The 23246-nt window shown below is 34.7% G+C and overlaps 1 protein-coding gene, 1 long non-coding RNA gene and 1 pseudogene across 2 annotated transcripts; 1 reads left to right on the top strand and 2 right to left on the bottom strand.

The window, feature by feature from the left end:
* Window positions 1-1233: 1233 nt before the first annotated feature.
* Window positions 1234-13199, bottom strand: LOC132632708 (uncharacterized). Its single transcript, XR_009579455.1, has 3 exons — window positions 12976-13199; window positions 5140-10652; window positions 1234-1574 (listed from the first exon to the last, which is right to left on the bottom strand). It is a non-coding gene; the product is annotated as an uncharacterized LOC132632708 (long non-coding RNA).
* On the bottom strand, window positions 2448-5141 carry LOC132632707 (probable ribose-5-phosphate isomerase 1; annotated as a pseudogene).
* A 3782-nt stretch (window positions 13200-16981) lies between the features above and the next one.
* On the top strand, window positions 16982-22949 carry LOC132632706 (polynucleotide 5'-hydroxyl-kinase NOL9). The gene is made up of 9 exons (XM_060348755.1): window positions 16982-17208; window positions 18424-18521; window positions 18624-18657; window positions 20197-20363; window positions 20484-20667; window positions 20910-21090; window positions 21293-21392; window positions 22063-22190; window positions 22643-22949. The coding sequence occupies exons 1-9, from the start codon at window positions 17018-17020 to the stop codon at window positions 22694-22696; spliced, it is 1137 nt and encodes a 378-aa protein (XP_060204738.1). The 5' UTR covers window positions 16982-17017; the 3' UTR covers window positions 22697-22949.
* The last annotated feature ends 297 nt before the right edge of the window (window positions 22950-23246 follow it).

The following is a 23246-nucleotide window of genomic DNA, read 5'->3' as shown; positions in this document are numbered from 1 at the left end:
TGGCCAACACAGTCTGTCGCTACTTCCACACTTCCTTCAGATATTTTGGGAGTCTCTGATAAATTCAACGCATACTATCTGGGGACCCAAATGGATAGGAGATTGTCATGGCACATAAATGTGGGCACCATTGATATGAAGCTACATCTGGAAAGGGTAAACAGTAAGTCTTTCTAGCTTCAGTTTTCCCGTCTTTACATGGCCTGGGAGTTAATATAACAGGGTAGATACCTCAGTTCTAAAATCGTTACCTTCATAATTCTTTAACAAATGAATAATACTTAATAGTTTTTCATCTATATAAATAAGAAGATTGGGCGTAACTCAAATATCAAGTCGTAATATTGCATATTTACTATTTGAGAACATCGTGAGGGTGAATGTCACTTATTTCTTTTAAAAATACATAGCCGATTTGTACATCTTCACTTGTCATTGGTTTTTTGTCCTATGTATCAAAATTATCATATTTTATTATTTTACTATTTGAAAGTAATTTTAATTTTATTAATGAAGGAGCTACGTTTTAATTATAATACCGATAAATTTTATTAATATAAAATGAACAGTATGATAGTAATATTGTTTTAAGAAATTGTGATTTTTTATTGTTTAAAAGTTAAGATGTTAGAGTTGATCTGTATTCCATAATAGGTTTTATTTCGTCGTATTGTTTATACTTGTAAAATTATGTTATATATAATTATAAGTTGTAAGTAGGGGTGGCTAGAGGGTGAGGCTAGTAAAACTTTTGCTTTATGCCCCCAAACTTTTGCGGGCCCAAAAAATTTTACCGATGAATTTTATGATTTAAGTTTCTCTTAGATAATATTGAAGATTGTAAAAAGAAATACAAAATATATATAACAAAAGAAAGAAAAAAACAGTATCTACGCCCAAAAGTACTTATTTTTTCAATAAGTACTTATTTGAAAAAAAGTGAGGTGTTTGGCCAAGCTTTTGAGAGAAAATAAGTGCTTCTGGTGAGTAGCAGAAGCAGTTTTTTAGAAGCTAAAAAAAATAGCTTTTGTCCAAAAGCACTTTTTTTAAAAGTATTTTTGGGAAAAATACACATAGAAGCACTTTTTAAAAGCTTGACTAAACATTAATTGTTGTTCAAAAGTGTTTTTTAAATTAATTGGTCAAACACAAACTGCTTTTAGCCAAAAGTACTTTTAAAAAAAAAATTTAAAATAAGCTGATTTTAGAAGCTTGGCCAAACAGGCTATTAAGGCCTCATATATCACTACAAAAAAAAAGACTCAAATTGCGGGGGTTAAATTTGCAATTTGTGGCGGTTTGAAACCCCTTCTCTAAATAGGATAAGAATGAGAAATTTCTAATACATCTTCTCTATATATACAATGTTAAATTCAAATCGCTATTTTTCTATATTCGTAACGAGCCTCCTTCTGGCACTTTACTTGTTTCTCCAAACTGAGCCTTTGATCTTTAGGCACTTTAACAAGTATACGTTGGGCATACGAGGGAAGAGGTTGCATCTTCAGATTTGATCACTGCTTCAGAATAACGATGAGGACACCATCTCTGATATCCACCAAAGCAGGAGATATCTACAATAATTGTTAAGGTCATGAAAATGAGAACCATAATTAGATTGAAACGAAACAAGAAACAAGTATAAACAGTTATGCGATACCGGCAATATGATAATAGATAACTGAAACCTTGACCAACATGCTACAATTGTGGTAATAGAGGTGCACCAACAGTTCTGTATGTTATACCCCATTTTAACCGGGTTAAAATTAGAGTACAACATATTAGTGATTCTTATTTATTTTTGTTTTAAGGAGTCGCCACCTAATTAATTTTTAAGGTGAATTAGGGCACCTAATTATTCACTAAGGTAAAGCTAACTAAACCTCCGTTAATAGTCTGTTTAACCAATGCGATTCTAGGTAAGGGCTCTATATTATCCTAAAGGGAAGGGGTTAGGCATCTTTTAGAATCCGTTAACTTACGGTTATCCGACCAAACTTCGGTTAATTAATTAAGATTAACTATAATGCTTAAATCTTAAGAAAAATAGGTTGTAAATATAATCGGGGTTTTAAAAGAAAAACGTAATGATGCTATTTAAACCGACTTGAAGAAATGCATAGTAGTCCACTAAAAAATAAAACTTATAAATGTTAAGCTTAAAATAATAATTTTTTATTGTAAAAATGAGACCGGCAAAATATAATGATTTGTATAAAAATAGCTTTCAAGAGAAAACTTAGCCAATATGACATTATATCCGTATAATAGTGTAAGAAATCTAGAAGGGTTATTTATAAACTATGCTTGAATTTATATTTGCGTATTAGTGGTGTTTTGGAAATTAAGATAATAAAAAATAAAATATGATTCCTTTAACTCAAAAATATGAATTTATGCCATCAATTATTCTAGAAGCAAATATTATAGATTCTATAAATAACTTTAATGTGGAAAGAAGAAAATGAAACTTATGGGATTAATTATTAGTTTCCTTTAAGCTAACTACCCGTCACTAAACTAAATCTATTAATTCATTAAGGTTCATCTAAGTCAACAAACAAAACGAACAAAGAGTTAGTTACATAATATGAATTAAATGCAAAAAATAAAATAAAAGACCAGATAATGTCAAACGGGTCCAGCCCGTTTTGGGACTACTGGAAACTGTTTACTGTTGGGCTTCGGCCCAGCAGGTTTCTTTTATATATTGCTGCGGATCCGTTGCTGCTGCTATGGGCCTTGGCCCAACAGAGATTTTATACACTGCTGCGGATGTAGATTGACCCGAGAGGAGGTAATGTTGGCCCTTGACCCAACACCGAATGCGGAAAAGGAGACAAGTCCCTCGGACTCGTATGCGATGGTCATGCGAAAATGGGAGGAAAAGGATAAAGATTAGTGCACGATCATCACACATGGAAAATTTAAAAACAAGTATTCCTATACAAACGAAATATTCAACCCCCAAAAAATAAAAATAAAGAACCGACTGCTGAAACTGATAATATATGAAATGAATAAAATGGGCAATGAGGACCAGATACCAAACAAAACAGCCAACTAAAAATGGATGCAAGCCCAATTGATATGATAGCGGTGACAAAGATTAGGTTCTGATGATTAAATGAGTGGCCATTTATCAAGAATACATGTGGGATTTCAATTTTTCGAATATGCATACAATGACAACTAAGTTCGAAAAGGGATTATTGCAGACTTGAACATTCAAAGACTTATGCATCAGTAGGCATACAGAACTAACTGGACAGAATTGAAACTAAATAAAAATCGCATCAGTAGCACCTTTCAAATCACCCAGGTCCTTCTTGAAATACAAATCAACAATATAAATAACATTATCAGTAACATAAACCTCTGCACCATTACCGACTTTCCTCAACTTCCCAACACAACCAGCTTCAATAAACATTTCAAGTCTCTTAAGTGTAAATTTCCAACAAGCATAGCGAATCCACTACCACCTATACGGTTTACTAATTTTGACTTATCAACGATAACCATAAAAAATTACAAACACCCTCCACCATTTTTTCTTAAAAGCGAACCACCTCTACCTTTAACTAAATTCATTTGTGGATCACTTCATCAGCACCATCAATTGCTAAATCAACAATAAGATGTTTATTCAGATCTGATAAAGGTATACCAAGTGAAACAGCTTGTTCATGTGTAATGGTTGAAGTTGGTATTCCCACAATGTCTTTCAACCTTCCAGTATTTGAAAGTTCATCTATTTTATCAACAGCATGTTTTTGCTGTTTAATCAGTACCAGGACCAACAACCATACCTGACTCAACAAACTCAACAGCTTGATATGCAGCAACTTTTTAACTCATCTTAAGATAAAATAATAGGTGAAAGTGATGAAGATGAGGAAACCATTAATGTGGGGTCTACCTTTCAGGACCCCCCAAAAAAATAAGGGTATGCAACAGCCTTTGCAAAATCAAGATAAAGATTGAATCTTTAGCACAAAATGTTGAAAGGGGTTGAGGGAGATGAAAGAAGGATGATTGTTCTTTCCATCTTTAAGAAGCAGATCTCATGCCCAGTGGCATTTATTTAAGGACAAACAACAGATTTTATTTTAAAAATATTCACTATGCAGCCACTAGCTACAACATATATATGACATATAAATCATGATTAACCCTAACAGGATATTCTACATATGCTTGATCATGGATAGACTTAGGCTAGGATAACATAAAAACATACTTTGACTATGCTAAGCCACACAAACATCCAACCATACTTCACTGCAAAAAATAACTCATCGTATAACAACTTCATTGGACTAAACTAACTTTAAGCAAGCTAGGCAATTCAATTTTCTAAGCACCCCAGGAGGGTATTTCTCCTTCATTTATGATCACAGTTTCAAATTGAGCAAACAAACTAGGCCACTTTGAGTGTAATTTTTATGCTAACTCAACACTGAGCAGAACAAACTCGATGACTAAACATGGTTTCATACCAATTATAATACTAAGCAAACAAACTAAAAATAGTGCAGGCAAACTAGTTAATCAGGGAGGCATCCAAACATATCTTAAACTGAATTAACATATAGTGCAGGCAAATCATAAGGAGGTTAGGCATACAAACATGATTAGAAAGCATTCAATCTATACCAAACACATGACTAATCTCGTAGCAGTAGACAATGTCTGTATTAACTAACCTCTGGGCATTTTAGACCTTAATTAAGAGTATACTTAAGCTAGCACACGATATATGATGGGATTTAACACTCTTCCAACATGATTTACAGACAAGTAAAGAGACATGATTTAACCGTACCAATAATTCATCATGCATTTACTATCAACACTATGGCTGCATTAACAACCTGCTTAATTAAACTAAATAAAGAAATCAATTAACAACATTACACTTAATGACTACTTGTCAAACTACAGCTGGGCAATGATTCACGGATAAGCATAGCCAACTAGAACTAACATATAATCAACAAATGACTAAAGCAAACACATAACTAACAAAATAAAAAAAATGCTAATAAACTGCACTAAACTATCATATAATCAATTATACAGGACCAGAAAAATGCCAAAAAAAAAACAAAAAACAAAGGAGTAATTACGGACCTTCTTCGGGTGCAGCGAAGTGAGGCTTTGAGTCTCCGATCTACTTCGAAACGCTACCAATCCGGAGTTTGCATATATTCAGAGTCGAACAAATACCAAAAGCAGAAAAAAGTAGAAGAGGATGTAGTATTTTGGGGATGATATCAAGATAATTTTAGAACTAATATTTTAAGGGAGCTGGAGCAGTTAAAAGTTTATATTTTTAAGAGAAAAGTGGTGATTCGAGAACTGTTTTCAGAGGGGTTTTCCGGGCGGCTTTAAAACCGGTTCTTGGGGGGTTTTCACCAATCCACAAATCCTCTATTTCTTGGGGGTAATTTCATGAACCAGAAAAATCCTCCCCTCACAGATTCCAACCCACCGCTATTTATAGGGTGGATTAGGGTTTTCGTTCGAAAGAAGGAGAGAGAGGAGCGGGGGGACAAGGTCGAAGTGGGGCGACAATGGCGTGGGGAACAGGAAGGCGTGGGGGTGGCAGTGGCGTGGGGGACAGGGCGTGGTGGAGATGGCAGGTGAGGGAGATGGAGGAGAGAAGGAGAAAGAGAGAGGAGAGAGAGAGGCGATGGGGAAGGGAAAGGAAAGGGAGGCGGCAGAAAAAAGGGAAGCGAATGAAAGGAAACCCTAAAAGGGTTTCCTTTATTTTGTGGACGGATCCGGGTCTTTGAGTTGGGTCGGGTAGTGTATTGGGTTGGGCTGGTCCATTTAAAATATCGACTGGTATTTGAAATGTGGGCTAATCGATTTGGGCTAGTGAATTAAAAGAATGAGCAGATTGAATTAAAATGTGGCCAGGTAAATTAAAATGTGGACTGATTTTGTGAATTGGTCCGAAAATAGTATGAGTTGATTGGGCTACTACATTTAAATAAAAGACCTATTTAAATAACTTGTGTTAAAATATTACTTAATATAAAATATGCAATTATTAGTGCTCAAATAAAAAATGGCGTTGTAATAGCCGTGCAATAATATTTCGAAAATCCACAGGAAATAAACACTATTATTTAATTATGCAAAGATAAATGTGATGCGTGTGCGTAAGCTGGTAAAATGCCGGAATGATAGAATTGTGAATTATAATAATAATAATAATAATAATAATAATAATAATAATAATAATAATAATAACAACAACAATAATAATAATAATAATAATAATAATAATAATAATAATAATAATAATAATAATAATAATGATAATGATGGCTAGTAACTGCAATAGAATAAAGAAACGCCGGTATTGATAAGAGGCTAATAATTATAGTAAAAAATACAAATATATATTTTATAATTTTCCAAAAATATTAGAAGCGTAAACAGGTATTTCGGAGGAGAGGCGGGACAAAATTGGGTGTCAACACTGTACCTTTCACCTTGAGGGTACATCTCCTCAGAAACCTCAACAAAATCGTCAAGTAGAAATGGATCATGCAAAATAAAAGAGTTAAACCAAAATCATAAAAACACAAAACAAAATCCAATCAAAATAATAAACTTAAGAATATGAAACTTGACATAAGAAGTGGATAAATAACCTTAATTGTTTATCAAAAGCTACCCTAGTAAGTCATCTTCACCAAGGAAAGCTACTGCATGCCACACAGGAAACCTTTTTTTATTTTCCAGAGGGCTTGGATATGGCCAACTGTTCGTACTTTCATATAAAGAAGATGCATCTGGTCCATAATTGCAAGTGTATTCTACACAATGTTAGATTCCGGAACAGTGAGGTACACACTACTATACACTTGCAATATCAAGCAATGAATTATCTAAAAAAGATGCACAGTTCTTAGGCCAAAATTACAAAACATGGAACATGCAACAATAGCATAAATTAGAGCACGGTTTAGTAAGAGTGCCAGATGTAATATACTGGTCTATAATAGAAGGGGAATGTGATATAACTGGGGATTCCAAGGAGACAGCTTAACCACTAGACATAGTTTAATAAGGCAGAAGCTATTGTGAGTCAAAAACTATGTCATACCATGCACCTGAAGTAGGCTGTATATAGAATCTTGTCTTTCCTTCCCAGGCAATGCAAATTTTAAGTCGACTTGGATATTCTCTTTGGCATCTATAAAATGAATGAAGAATTCTTATATAATTACCTTAGTGTCTGCACAAATTCCTAGAGATATTGTAATCTGAATAAGATAGGTAAACGCATGTTCATTGCTTTGTTGGCCATATTTCTCTTGGCTGCGGAATGCAGACACACACACTATAAGAAATTTGAAGTCCATGCCTTTAAAAATGTCTTTATAAGAAGGGTCACATACGACAATGATTTCCTTCACCTGAGGCATCCAGGAGAAAGTGTAGAAACTGCAACATTCCAATAGATGGTCATCCATAAAAGCAAACATATGATTGAACTGGCTGAATAGATACATAAAATTTCTCTCCAAATTGTGGTCTCAACATTGTTAAGTTCCTACAGTAAATGGATTTAGTTTTGTAGAGTCCAATGATAGTGTAAAATAAACATGGAGTACTTGGTTCGGTCATCTAACAGTTCGGAAAACTTTTTGAGAATTGATAGAAAGATACTCAATAGTACTAGCATTCAAGACTTGCACTAGTCCAGTTAAGTTGTAGGAATAAAAGATGAAAAGACCTGAAAAAAGAACAGTTATAACAAAATGTTGAACTCTAAACAGAACAAACAATGAATATATAGAATTACAAATAATAGGAAACAACAAAATAAGTTAGTTCCCTCTTCGCTTTGTGACCTTCTTTTTGATAAACTTCATTTTCTTAACATATACGTCATCTGCATACCAAGGAAAAATGATCATTCATATCAGTCGAGGAACCTTAATTGTTCCTCGTCTAGTTAATCGCAAAACAGTGACCTACCTAAGAAATGTTAGGGTTAGGGGATTACCCATTTCCAATTTGAGGGATTGTAGCACACTAGCCTCCAACTTCACGACATCTTTCTTCGTATATGTATTGGCTATAATGTAACAAAAATCCTTAACATGTGGAGGCTAGATTTCCTAATACTTCCTGATAATCAATAGATTATATTAGATTCATACGCAAACTTACATACATTACCACGGGAATAAAATCAATTCTTGGCTCCGGTACTTGCGCAACAATAAGCAATGAAGAAACACCCAAAAGCTGAAGTCTTTGCCTTTTTTTTTATCTTTCTTTGAAGCCTTTGCCTATGAAACAGTAAGCTACAGAGAGTCCGAAAGAAGCTTGTACTCCAAAAGCTTTGAAACAGAGCTAGCTTGTAACGATCGTTAAAATAAGTAAGTTGCTTTTAAGTTTGAGAAAATAAGTCACACCTATAACAAAGAAAATCTTCGTTCATAGTTCCATCATCAAACAAGAAGTACAAACACCACATTGTCCCAACAGATTCACCGACAAATAACAAAACAACAAACAAGTTAATCTAAGCAACCAAAAAATCAATTACTAGTAAAGCTAACCTCCTTATAAACCTTATTGAATAAGATTATCCGCAACGAAAACCTAAAAATTAGAGATTTAGGGAAAATCCCAAAAAGTAGGATAGTTAAAAACCTTGAAGTGAAGTATACCCCGAATGAAGAGCTGAAGCTTCTACATGGTGCCAAGACGCAGGGCAACGAGCCGATTAGAGAAATTTTTCTTTGGACCTTTCCTGGAAAAAAAAAATAGAATCAGAATATAGATCTCTGAACTTTCTAGAAATGATTCAAAGTTGATAAATCGATCGAAAAGGCGTGAAAACAAGGGAACTCACAAGTAAGATGAAATCAATTTCTTTGAGTCTTCGATATATTGAGAGAAACACAATATGATAAACTCAGTTGATAAATCGATCAATTTCTCAAAAATCAAACCCTAATCCAATGGAGAAAAGGAAAAAATCAGTACCTGGAGAATCCAATTGATGCTTCGGAGAGTGAGACAACAATAGTTGGAATTTCTCTACAATCTCCTTTGAGCTACCTAATGGAATCTTAACTCATGTCTTTAATACCGACATCCAACTGTTCCCCATAGAAAAGACTCGCAGATTTGGGCTTTGACATCATTAGGCATGGTCACAGGCTCACAGCAAAGTCCATGTACCATTCTTTACAGAGCCATGAACCTTCACAACAATTCACATGGCTATGGAAGCTTCGCATACCGCAAAAAGTTAAATATTTCATATGGTTATGCTGCAACTAACGACTTCCTATTCATGCATACCTTCGCCACATAGGTATTGCCGACTTCTTACTCATGCTAATTGTTTTTTCTGCCAAGCCCGAAAATTGTTTATCATCTTTTCTTAGATTGTACAAATGCCAAGAAATTTTGGAACTCTACAATTCATACCTCTTGCATATCACACTTTACAGGAACCATTATAGTGGATTCCTCAACTTATACACTGTCTTAATAATCAATACTCTTTTGGGATACCTGCTGATACGTTAATCCCTTTTTACTTGTGGACGATCTGGCTTAATAGAAATGACAACTTCTTTAATAACAAGAACTTGCCCCCTCTTTCACAACTGGCCATCAACATAAGGCCATGGAATTTCATTACCTTACTGATTCTTCTAGGACGCCTTTACCCAGCTCACAAACATATATTAAATGGATACCTTCTAAACCAATCTTTTACAAGCTTAATGGTGATGGTGCGGCAACACCACGAACTGGGAAAAGGGTATTGGAAGAATCATAAGGGATCATTTTGGCAACTGGTTGATAGGCTATACTAAGCACATTCTTTTGCCAATCCCATTCAAGCTGAAATACAAGCCATCCTGGTAGGTTTAGAATTAGCACATCATTTTATTGTCATGCCATTGGAGGTCACACTAGATGCTGCAGAGGTAATCAGTCTACTACATTCACATAATACTAACTATGATAACTATTTACATGTTAATACTCTCAGCAGCTAATACTCTTCAGACTCCTAATACTCTTCAGCAGCTAATACTCTTCAGACTTAATCTCTACCAGTCCCACATTCTTATCCTACAAAATACCACCGCACAATATATTTAGTTAAGAGGTAATGTAATTAAGACAAGACATCGTTTCACATTCTAAATTCTTTCTACAGTCATGATTCAGGAGAGACTTCTCACCTGGTTCAGGACCTTCGCCCTTAATCCCTGGATGTAAAACATCCTCAGATTTGTTTGCTTCATCTGTGGAACTGTCAGTAGATCCTTTATCTTCAACAGAGAACTTTTCAAGACTCAACTTCAAAAACTAAAGCAGGTGCTTTGCCAGTTGCAATATCCTTTAGATCATCAGATTCAGGCTTTTCCCACGAGGCTTTCTTGCAGCTCTTATTGGGAAACTGTATCTTGTGTAGTTCCTTTTCAGTATCCGAAAGAAAAACATTATGACATAAGCCCCAAATGGCTAAAGATTGCTGATGCTCGTTCTTATTATGGGAATCAATTCCCGATTTAGTAAATTCGATCTCGCAAGCATTGCAAGGGAAGAGCTTTCGTCCATCCTTTCCCATTCAAATAAATGTACAGCTGCAAAAGAAGGACGAGTTAAGACTACCATCACCGAGAAGTAACAACTAAATTGAAGGACAATTAATTTGGGGTTTACGTGGACAGAGTTTACTGCATAACTTTCACGTTTTCAGTCACAAATGGGAAGTATATTGTGAGTAGCTAGAGGATCGATGTCTATACATATGGGATTTGCAAGGGAAAAAATTGCTACAGAAACTTGAAGGACACACCGATACCGTCACTGCAGTGACTTGCCACCCCACAGAAACCATGATTGTCTCAGTAGGACTAGATAATGACAGGACAGTGAGAGTTTGAGTCCAAAACTAATGGATGTCTTTAGTATTGTGGAGTAAAGGGGGAAAACTACTACCTCCGCTGCATCCTCTCCTCATTAAGGGCAGAAGCCTCTATCGATTGAAAACATTACGACAGGTTCGCTGAACAGTATTAAGAATTCCTACTAGCTACTTGCACTTATTATTCCTGGAGCATATGCTAATTAAGCTTATACTGAATTTGAAGATGAGCTAGAACTTGAAGGTAATTATCCCATCAAACTAATTATTCCATCCAAATGACCATGAAATTGTACTAAAAAGTCTCATATCATCCACCAAAAATGTTCTACAGGTCAGTTCAAAAATCTAACTGGACAGGAGTGATCATTTAATTTCTGCTACAACTACTTTGTATTATGGATGTTGTTGGAAGTGCTATCTTCATTTGCTCCTAGTTTTGTTTTGAAGAATCCATTACCAGCTGGCAAAGTAATGGACCTCTGCATTCTATGTGTTACCTCAAAGGTCAAACTCACCCATGACATGCAATGGTGATTGAAAATGGTCGTTCTATATGAATAAAAACCAGCAGTTTGGGCATAGGATCGTTGCGAAAATATTCATGTGCTACTTTCACCATTTCCCTTGCTTTTCCAGTGTATATCTTTATCTTATCTACTAACTCCTCCTTCAATTTAAAATTCAAGCTATTCATTTGAAAGATTTTAAATTATTGAATTGACCAAATGAGAAAGTTGTTTACATAATGCCACCTTATAATTCGTAAAGCAGTAGCATCAACCTCCTATTCATATAAAATTAAGATGTTGTTCTATACTTTTACCAATTTGTACGTACACAAAAGAGAGTATCTTGACAATGAAAAGGCGGGGAGAAGAACAAAATAAGCACAACCTTTAGCAATCAAAACTGAGAAAACTTCTGCAATGTACATACAACAACGCCAAGGGAGAATCCCAGAAGCAATTGCAAAACATTTCATGCAACAGCTAGGTTTGCGTGAAGATTCTATTTACCTTTTCCTTTTCCCTCTTTCTACTTTTAGATTGAATCATTCTTTTTCTAGATGAATTCCACACAACAATTTTCATGTTCATATCCATGTCACAGCATCAGGTCTAAAAATCCTTAGCAAAAACAACCTATCCATAGGGACCTAAAGCCTCATGTTTGATTTCCTTCTAGTGTTACACTCCAAATTTAGTTTACTTCAATAGTTGCTTTAACAGCCAATTTACAAATTTAAACATCGAAATTTAGTTGTTTTTTGCTTAAGCAGGAGCATTAGGTGCTGAAATGCATGTTCCTTTCCATAAGTTGTCATTTTGAAGTCATGAGCATGTAGTGTCTATAATTGGAGTTTTCTCTATGTATAACGCTCCTACCGCATTTTGTTCTTCAAACCTTCAACCAAAATAGATGTCTTAGGAATCCTCAAAAGATCTGCTAAAAATATTGAAAAAGAAGCAACCCAAACTTTGATGAAAATAGAATTTTAATAAACAAAGCAGAAAATATATCTATTGATCTCAAATCTTACCATTTGAATGCTTGTTCTGCCAAGACAACTACTCCTTTGATGCGAAGAAATAAATGGAACAGACTGTAAAGAAGGAATTCACAAGAGAGTACTTGGGCGATATAGGGATGTAATTTTCGGTCTTATCTACTAACTCCTGCTTCAATTTAAAATTCAAGCATGTCATTTGGAAATTTTAAATTAAGGAATTGAGCAAATTTGAAATTTGTTTACATAATGCCACCCCATAATTAGTAAAACAATAGCATTAACCTCTTAATCGTTTAATTAAGATGTTGTTCTATACTTTTACAGCTATGTATACAAAACAGAGCTATATTGACAATTAAAAGTCAGGGAGAAGAACAAAATGCACACAACCTTCAATAGTTACCCTCTATTTTATTAATTCCTCGGGGGCTACAAAGTTAGGTACCCAAACTTTACCCCGCTATGTATACAAAACAGAGCTATATTGACAATGAAAAGGCAGGGAGAAGAATAAATGCACACAAACCTTCAAGAACAAAATATTTCAATCAAGAACTTAAAAGAATTGCCTGTATAACTTTTTGATCACATGTAACTATCTTAATCTTGTACTGTATCAAGAAATACCCGCTCTGACGGTCGAATTTTGGGAAGTGAGAGCAGAAGAGCGGTTATGGTGTGAAATTCAAAGTTGAGCTCTGCTTATTTCTTATGGTATTGTATCCCCTTCTTCAACAAGTTATATTCTGTTTTTTTGCGCACCCACCTGATCAATACTTATCATTTTTAATTATTGACTTAATATATTGGTAGCCCCAGCATATTTCATTTAAGCGCTTTTTTTTAATTATTTTTATTACATAGGGATAGGAGAAGGGAATTACAATGTGGGGATTCGAACCTTCACTAACACGGTGAGAGTTCAGGTAGTCAATCAACTGAGCTACTATTAACACCTTAGATTTTAATAAAGTGTTTCAATTAGACATTTTCTGTTCAAATTTTAAAGAAAAAAATTGTGTATGTTTCCATTCCTCTATTAGGTAGTTAAGTTAACCACATAAAATATGTGATCTCCTTTGATAATACGCATTCGCCTCAATAAGCCGTAAAACCCAAGCATTTTCTACTTTTGAAGTTGATGCATATAATAAAAAAAGATGATATATTTTATGTGATTAACTTAACTATCTAATAGACTAATAAAAACATACACAAAAAAAATAAAAAAAATCTAAACTTTGAACTGAAATTGTTTAATTGAAACACTTTGTTACTCCATCTGTCTCAATTTATATAACACACTTTGCTTATTTGACAACAATTTAATTATAAACTTTACCTTTTACGCTTAACGAGATGATTTATAACCATACAAATATCTTTGGCTTGTTTTAGACCACAAGATTCTAAAGTCTTTATTTATTTCTTAAACTCCGTGCCCAGTCAAACTACATCACAAAAATTTGAACGGGACAGTAGGATATCAGTGTTCAATTGGAACAAGATCAGTTCAAATGTCTAAATGGAATATCCTAATAAGTTTAAGGGGCTACGTGTTAAGTTTTATTGTTTATGCAACATAATGATAATAAATAAATTAAATAGATAATAAATAAGAGAAACCTATTTTTTTTTTTTAATATAAGTAGAATTCCATTAATTAAAGGTGTAGTCCTAATAATACTTTTTTCTTCTTTTAATCTACCTTTTGGCAGTAAGGCTGAGGGACAGAGGCTGATCTAAGATTTATAGTCAATGAGTTCCTACGAAGGCCTTAAATTAATAGAAAATAATAACTGATTTCATAGTCAAACTTTTATACATATTTAGTAGATTTCTTATTTTATGTAAGCCACCTTCTGATCGGGAGAGGCCGAGATAGATCCAAAATTAAAAATTTATGAATTCCTACAACGACATCATATTAATATGCAATAACTATTTGGTTAATAATCAAATTTTTATAGATAGTTAATAGGCTTAATGCATATGTGGCCCCCTAAACTTGCCCCCCCCCCCCCCCCCCCCCTTTTTTTTTAGCACCTCAACTAATTGTTATTCCTATTAAACCCCTGAACTCGTCCTCAAGTGTGTCTATCAAGCCCCATAAATCTGATTTTTATTAGAAGCAGAAATTAAATTGGGAAATAAAGGTGGAATAGTAATTTAGACATGTGGTAAGTTATTCTTTATGTCATGGATGTGTCGGTTTCTGCTAGTTCTACTCTTCTGCTGCCAACTTAATTAGGAGCTACTCTTTGTTGCCTTCTTAATTGCTGCTAATCTTAGCTAAAAGATGACATAATTAAATTATAATATATATTAGCATGTTGTTAAATTAAAGATGGAATACTAATCAACTTCTCGTTAATTAGATTAAAAAGTATTTTTTTTTTGCTACTATATATTATTTCTTGTACTTTGAGTATCTTATTTATCTGTGGTAGGTGCTGCTTCTTTTTCTCAGATTACTTTATCATGACTTTTTTGCTTTCGTTAGTTTCATTTTCATATTGCTTTGAACTGTTTGTGCTTATCTAACCTTTTCTCGTCATGTCTTCTCTTGAGCCGAGGGTCTTTTAGAAACAACCTCTTTATCTTCCGAGTTAAGGATAAGGTCTACGTACACTTTACTTTCTCTAGACTAAAGTCTGCGTACACTTTACTCTTCTTAGACCTCACATTGTGAAATTTCACTAGGTATATTGTTGTTGTAATATAAATTTTAAATACGGCTTTACAATCAAACTCGCTTTTACAAATTCTACTTGCACCACTCATAACCAATGTATATATGCTTTAAATACTTAGATGCTATTAATATAAGAGTTAGACTCGATTATTGAGAGAAATGCTAATTAGAATTTTTTAACGTTGTAGCTAATATTTAATCGTTAGAAGTTTTGCTTATAATCTAATTCATACACATGGGTCTCAATAAGTAGTAAAACCTCAATCATGTTCCAAGTAATATTAATGTGTAGGAGATATTATATTTTAAGTGATTAATTTATTCACGTCATAGACGTTTAACATGCATAAACGTTAAACTTGAGCCGAAACTGTACAATATGAACACTTTATCATGTTGAGATACTTAATTAAAACATACCATAATCCGAATACCTAAATAAAACATATTTGACAAGTTTAAAAGGCTATCAATATATTCCTCCTATTTACAAAAAGTCATTACAAGTTTTCCCAAAAGTAAAAAGAAAAAGAAAAGAAAAAAGAATAATACCATTTACTTTGGGCTTGTATGTACCCGACCCGATACACCACACGGAAAACGTGCCTTCGTGTATTCCAGTTTTACTGAACAACATCATAAACACACCCCTACTGCTGTTGCTGTGGTATAATATAGAGAAAAGGACCAAAATCATCCATAATGTTTGGGTTTGGATCAAAATCATACATATTCTTTCACATGGTGCACTAATAGTACATTATGTTTGCATAAGTGGTGCACTTTTAGTCACAATCCCAAATAAATTTAACGGAAAAGAACAAAAATGCCCCTGAACTTTTAGAAAAGGTATAAAAATACCCTTTATTCATCTATTTTGCTAAAACTACCCCTCAATTCAACTTTTTGAGAATTTATTCCCCTTGACTAACGGACAACACTAATTTTTTTAAATAAATAAATAAATTAAATTGCACATGACATTTTATTACTGAAAAATTAATTTATTCTTTTAAAAAGAAATCTGAAAAATCGTTATTTGTAGAATAAGGAAAAATAATTTTTCAACATCCATTTCTTTAAAAAAACAAATGTAGTAAGCCTTTTATATATATATATATATATAAAAAAAACAGAATTGGATTTTCATTAAAACATGTGGAATTTTTTTAAGTTTGGAAAAAAAAAATTAACGGGTGGAAACCCCATTTTTTTTTAGAAAATTCAATTTTTAAATCTGAAAAACTGATTGTTTTTTTAAGTAAAATGTGCAAAACTAATACTCTATAATTTTCTTCTAGATTTAAAAAAAGATAGTTTTCTGGTTTTTTTTTTAAACACAGTTTTTCCATAAAAAAATTAATTTTTTCAGATTTTTATAAAAATCCAATTTTTCACATTTTGAAAAGAAAAAAAATTAGTGTTGTCCGTTAGTCAAGGTTTTACTCGTTAAAAAAAAGTTTTCCAAATTTAAAAAATTTTCAAGGTTTCAGATTTCTTTTTAAAAGAATAAATCAATTTTTCAGTAATAAAATGTCATGTGTAATTTTTTTTTTTTTTTTAAATTAGTGTTGTCCGTTAGTCAAGGAGAATAAATTCTCAAAAAGTTGAATTGAGGGGTAGTTTTAGCAAAATAGATGAATAAAGGGTATTTTTATACCTTTTCTAAAAGTTCAGGGGCATTTTTGTTCTTTTCCGTTAAATTTATTTGGGATTGTGACTAAAAGTGCACCACTTATGCAAACATAATGTACTATTAGTGCACCATGGGAAAGAATACGTATGATTTTGATCCAAACCCAAACATTATGGATGATTTTGATCCTTTTCTCTATAATATATATAGAACACACTTTGGTGCAAACAATCAAACATGGCGTCCTTTGGCGACAACGAGGAGTTGCAATCGGCAAACATATTCATACCGAAGGAGTGGTCTGATGCAGCCGACACAGTAGCTTATGATTCTACCACTTCTCCGCCCCCTGTTGCCCTTGTTTGCGGTCCTAAAAATAGCGGCAAGACCACTTTCTCTCGTCTCCTCGTCAATCTTCTTCTTCACAGGTAGTCTCTCTTTTTCATTTTCTCAAACACATGGTAGTCATAATATTAAAGTTAACATTTGAGCTAACAACCTTTTATTTTTTATATATAGTATGTACTATATGTTTACTGAATTGATGGAATCTTGCTATGTATTGTATTTTGACTGAATGGATGATTTTTTTTTCCTTATTCTTGCAAGTTTCAAATTTGAGAATGTACTTCTTGGAATTGGTCCTTCTTTTTAACTACAGTCTCAATTTTCTGCTTTCTTATTTCCTTAGCTTTTTCATAAATGAAAAAAAAGACCCTGCTTTGTTGTTTCATTGTTATTGTAAAAGGTTGTTTATGGTTTAAAAAGAAAGTTCAGATCAATTTGAAAACAAAAGAGAGTTCAAAGTTCTTCTTCAGAGGTTTCTCTTGTTCATTTTCTCAAACATATGGCGGTCAACTAGTAAAGTTAGCACTTGAGCTAACAGCCTGTTATTTTTATTACTGTGTATGTTTACTGAATTGATGGAATCGTGCTATGTATTGTATCTTGCCCGACTGATGATTTTTTTTCTTTTTTTTGCAAGTTTGAAATTTGTGAATGTACTTGCTGGAATTGTTGCTTCATTTGAATAACAGTCCCAATTTTCTGCTTTCTTGGTTCGTTAGTTTTTCATAAATAAAAAAAGAATCTGCTTTTTTATTTCATGGTTACCTTAAAAAGGCTGTTTACTTGTTTATGGTTTAAAAAGAATGTCCTATTACTTGTAAAAAGATGGCGATCAGAAGAAATAACTCTTGTGGTCTAGAATAAAGAAGAGAATCCTTGGGGGCATCAAATTCAAGGATTGCACGTCCTGTTCTAGATTTAGCATGTTTAATTTAGGAATAATTGATAGGCTAACAGAAACAAGACAACTAGGGATTTATAGGAATTTTCAAATCTACTTATAGGATGAAGCAAATGAGTTCGGCATCATGAATTTTGTACCCCACATTGATTATCCTTGAGAGGCTCTGTGTCCTTTTTGTCTGAATTGAATAATGAGCAACAACCCATCTTCTCTGTATTATTGATACTTGTGGACGATCACATTTTTCTGTTATTACCGTTGGCTGTTCATGAGAGGCTCTGTGTCCTTTTTGTTTGAATTTGATAAGTATAACATGTTGATCATAGTAGGTTTTGAGAACTTTGAGTACAGAAGCACAAGTTCAGATAATAAACTGTCTTTGGCTTTTCAGATACAAGAAAGTCGCTTATTTGGATACAGATGTTGGGCAGACAGAGTTTACTCCACCTGGTTTGTTATCCCTTACTACAATTGACAAAATAACTTCAGGTACACCAATTATTCCTGAACTGTTAGATGTTTGTGTTTGGCTTCTCCAGTGATGCTTTTATTCACTTTCATCTCTTGTCTTGTCTTGTCTTTCTGCATCAGATCTGTCAATTCCATGCCTAAAAACTCCTGAGAGGTATAATTGTTGAACCCATGTCTTGGAAAAGCAAAGTTTTGTGCCATTTATTCACTTCTGTTGTCACTTCTTTAACTAGCAAAAGGCATGCTTAAAATTTGTGTACTCCTTACGCTCTCTGTTCTTGGAAGAGTTTAGAACCCTTCTTCCCCTCTCCAGTATCACCATCTTTGTCCTGCTACAGGAAAAAATAGGAAGAGTGATATGATATACTCATTTATTATTTTTAACCATGATCAATACACAACAACAACAACATACCCAGTTGAATCCCACAATGTGGGGTCTGGGAGGGTAAAGTGTACGCAGACCTTACCCCCACCTTGGAAGGTAGGGAGGCTGTTTCTGAAAGACCCTCGGCTCAAAAGAAAACAAGGAAAAACAAGGGAAAAGAGTCCGATACGGACAAGCAAATCAAAACAATGCGAAAATGAGAAATAGCAAGAGCAACGAAGTCATGATAAAACAGCAAAGATAGACAAAACCCAACACATAGAAGCAGGATAAATATACTCCTAATACGAGAAAGGAAACCTCGCGGCCCCCCACTAGCCCTCTACCCTGATACTCGACCTCCACCCCCTCCTATCACCGGTCATGTCCTCGGTAAGCTGAAGTAGCCTCATGTCCTGCCGAATCACCTCTCCCCAGGCCTTCTTTGGCCTACCCCTCCCTCTCTTCAGGCCTACCACTGCCATCCTCTCACACCTCCTCACTGGCGCATCAGCGCATCTCCGCTGCACATGGCCGAACCACCTCAACCTCCCTTCCCGCATCTTATCCACCACAGGGGCCACACCCACCTTATCCGAATCACTTCATTCCGAATCCTATCTCTCCTGGTATGCCCACACATCCATCTCAGCATCCGCATCTCAGCTACCTTCATCTTCTGGACATGAGCTTTCTTAACTGGCCAGCATTCCGTCACATACAACATAGCTGGTCTAACCACCGCTTTGTAGAATTTTTCCTTTAGAATAGGCGGCACCTTCTTATCGCACAAAACCCCCGATGCGAGCTTTCATTTCATCCATCCCGCTCCAATACGATGTGTGACATCGTCGTCAATCTCGCCAGTCCCTTGGATGATCGACCCCAGATACTTGAAACTTTCTTTCTTCGGGATGACCTGAGTATCCAGCTGCACGTCCTCATCCTCTACTTGACTCCCATCATTGAACTTGCATTCTAAGAACTAACATATTTAATTTTCGTTTCCTGTAAAGAGGACAAATTTGAATGGAGAATGGCCGTCTGGACTCCAATAGCAAACATACCTAGCATTTGAGATCGTGTGCCATAGGTTTAGTGTTATCCAGGTCTTGCTTGAAGAGAGAGATGCCTTATTAGTTTGTTGCATGAAACTGGAAAAGTTACTTCCTTTTGTCTTTGGGAGGTCTGTAAGCTAAGTTGTGCATAAGCTGTGTAATTGAAATATATGACACCTGAATGAAAGAAATTTCATCCTCTTTTGTTAGTAAGACCAAAATTTGCTTTATTTTGATTTTGATTTTGACTCCAAATATTCTTTTTCAGATGCTTCTTTTTTGGTGACATATCCTCAAAGAGAGATCCCAAAACATATTTGGCTTATATTTTTGCCTTGTATGATCACTACCGGAGAACGTACTTGTTGAGCAATGGCTCAAGTCCCGGAAATGCTGGGGTACCCCTTGTCATTAACACAACAGGCTGGGTGAAAGGCAAGCTATTTTTTTTTTTAACTTGCTTTCGATTTAATTTAGGCTAGTGTGATCCGTTTTTTCATCGATCTGGTCACAATTTTCATGATCAACCGTGATTCTGCTTTTCTTGTCTTATAGGTATTGGCTATGACATTCTTGTGGATATTATCAAATACATCTCTCCTACCCATGTTGTTAAGATTTGCATATCAGCTGTGAACAAAAATCTTCCGGCTGGTGCATTTTGGTTGGATGATGGTAATGGTGCTGTTGCAACTTTAATTGAGGTCAACTCTGCTCGTCAGGACTCTTTTAACAGATCGTATGAGTTTATCTTTTCTCTTTTTTTAGTTCTTACATCAGACAATTGAAGTTATGTTTCTTGTACATTGAAAATAATTCTCTTGACGGAGAGAGAGAGGGAGAGAAAAGAAAAACACACCACATCTCAGTTCATATTCCTTTGACAAATTTCAGAATTTTTTCTTAATTGGTGGAGTTGTTTCTGCTCCTTCAACAATTTATATCGCCCTTGTTTCTTAGTCCTCTCATGTGTTTTTCCAGGGTTCTTGTACAGAAGGATGCACGTCTTTTGCGTGATCTACGTGTTATGGCCTATTTCCGACAATGCTTTCCAAGTGATATGAAAATCTCAACAATCAAAGAACTCTCACGAGCACTAGCTGCCCACCCTCCATACGAGATTCCTATATCAAGTATCAAAATTAAACACCTTCATTGTGAGGTAGGTTTAGCAATGGTGAATGACCTGCTCTAGATGCAATGCTTTGTTACTTTGATGGTGCCCAAGAGCATTGTCATCCATATCTACTTCCTCCTCCTATATATTCATAATTCATTTAGTTAAGTATTATTCCAGTCTTATTCAAACAAGGACGTCTAGATATTTCTGTCATGTTCTAATTAGTTCTATATCTGTATGCCAGGTTCCGAAGAGTGAGGTTTTCTACAGCTTGAATGCAACTATTGTTGGCTTGGCAGTTGATTCTGAAGATTCTGAAAATTTTCCTGACTGCATGGGCTTGGGTAAGTTATGGCAAAAAGATTCCCACACTCGTGTTGTAATGTTGCCTTTTTTTTTTTTTTTAATCTCTAAAAAAAACTGCCGGTTTCGCTTCTTTCAAGTGGACAATTAGTTTTTTATTTTTTTATCTAGAAGTCTTCAGTGTTTAGTTCCGCTTCTTTTGAATGGACAATTAGTTGTTTTTTTTCGTCTAGGAAGTCTTCATTGTTTCGAATGGTCACATTGTTTATATATTGGAAATCTTAAATGTTTAGCTAGAAATAGGGTAGTTGAAGAACCATGAGTGCTAGAGGCATGAATATGGTGCGAATGACCTAGTTTTAAAATGAATGAAGTTAGTAAATAGTACTGTGTACTATTGCATCACTTAACAGTGATCTTGCTTGTTGGATCCGTTTCTGCAAGATTAAATATGGTCACTTGTATGTGATGATGCAGAAGTTTGTGTTATTGTTACTGATTGTCCGCATTGAACATTATTTCACACTAACTCTGCCGCCTTTATTAGCTAGAGGAATCTTGCGATGCCCAACCATAGAACTAGATCTAGACATGTCTGTTTACTGTTAATGGCAATGTCTTATGTTTCTAATAAGCGTAAACATGATGTTGTTATTGGATTTCACTTTCCTCTCATTGTTTCCTTTCTCTCCCTGCGTTACAATGATTCAGGAATAGTGCGTGCCATTGACACTTTCAAGTATGTACTCTATATAATTACCCCTGTTCCAAAAAGCAGTCTGCAGAAGGTGGATCTTCTATTGCAGGGCTTTATCGAAATTCCTACTTGTTTGTTGCAGGTAATTGTCATTCCCCGTCGTTCCTTGTTTTATTCTTTTTCTGTTCTTTGCTACATTACTTGTTTATTTGTATGCTTATGTTGTTTAAGAAGAAGTAGAGCACAAAAAATATGGTGTAAAGGACACATTTTAAATCAAAAGGTGTTACAGAAATAATTGGATTGTTGTGTATAGTTTGCAAGGTAAGTACATCTACTGATGAACCTCTACATACATGATTTGCTTGGGGCTAATGATGTTGAAGAAAGCATTTTAAAAATGAAGAGGACAACTTCTGGGGGATTGTGTTACTCAAAATAACTTCTTTTTTCAGTTTTACTTCTCAAATTTTTGTTGACTTGCATTCCTGGTGTAACTCTTTCAACTCGTGCATGACTAGAGAAAGAATGAGAGTTGCGATTGTCTCATAAATTTGAACAGCTTTTCTAATGCAAATTACTGGTTCTCCTTAGGTACAAGGCTGCATCTCACCTTACATGTCCGCTGATGTATTGCCTTCAGCTTAGGCAGGCCTATCTGGATAACTTCACTTTATCTTGTACAGCTTAGTAGAAGTCATTCGTGAAGGTTGATTATGCTAAGTTATATCTACTTCTTCGACAATCACCTTAGTTAGAAGGTAGATTCAGGAAACTTATGAACTGTCGGCCTTATAATTTGCTACTTGCTTTGTAAAAGGTTGTTGGCTTTAGGGTGACCATTGTATCTCTGTTGGGCAGCAAACTTTCTATATATGCATAATTTAGTCTGTTGGAGTCATCTTGTTATTTTGGAATTTCTGGTCACTCTTAGCATTGGTTGCTCTACCATTTATGATGTGTTGTCGCATGATCACTGTGCTTGACTGGCATTCTCCTGATGAAAGCTCTGGGGAGTGGAGAAGCTTGTCTAAAGTCTGATTTTGGCTCAGAAGCCAAGATTGGAACTAGAGCAATAGGGCTCCTATCAAGGCGTTAACATGAATCTAATGTTTTGAAGGAGTATTTCATCCCCTCATATAAAAGAGAGGAAATGAAAACGAAAAAAAAGATTCTAGTAACTTTACCAGTTTCAAAA

Source organism: Lycium barbarum, chromosome 3 (assembly GCF_019175385.1).
Source record: "Lycium barbarum isolate Lr01 chromosome 3, ASM1917538v2, whole genome shotgun sequence".
Classification (NCBI taxonomy): Eukaryota; Viridiplantae; Streptophyta; class Magnoliopsida; order Solanales; family Solanaceae; genus Lycium; species Lycium barbarum.
This window is presented reverse-complemented; position numbering and strand designations above follow the sequence as displayed.

Excerpts from the sequence above, each read along its gene's own strand:
- LOC132632706 (XM_060348755.1), top strand. The coding sequence starts at position 17,018 with ATGGCGTCCTTTGGCGACAACGAGGAGTTGCAATCGGCAAACATATTC. Across the intron at positions 18,658-20,196 it reads TGCCTAAAAACTCCTGAGAG|ATGCTTCTTTTTTGGTGACA; the intron begins GTATAATTGTTG and ends ATTCTTTTTCAG. Across the intron at positions 22,191-22,642 it reads TTCCTACTTGTTTGTTGCAG|GTACAAGGCTGCATCTCACC; the intron begins GTAATTGTCATT and ends GGTTCTCCTTAG.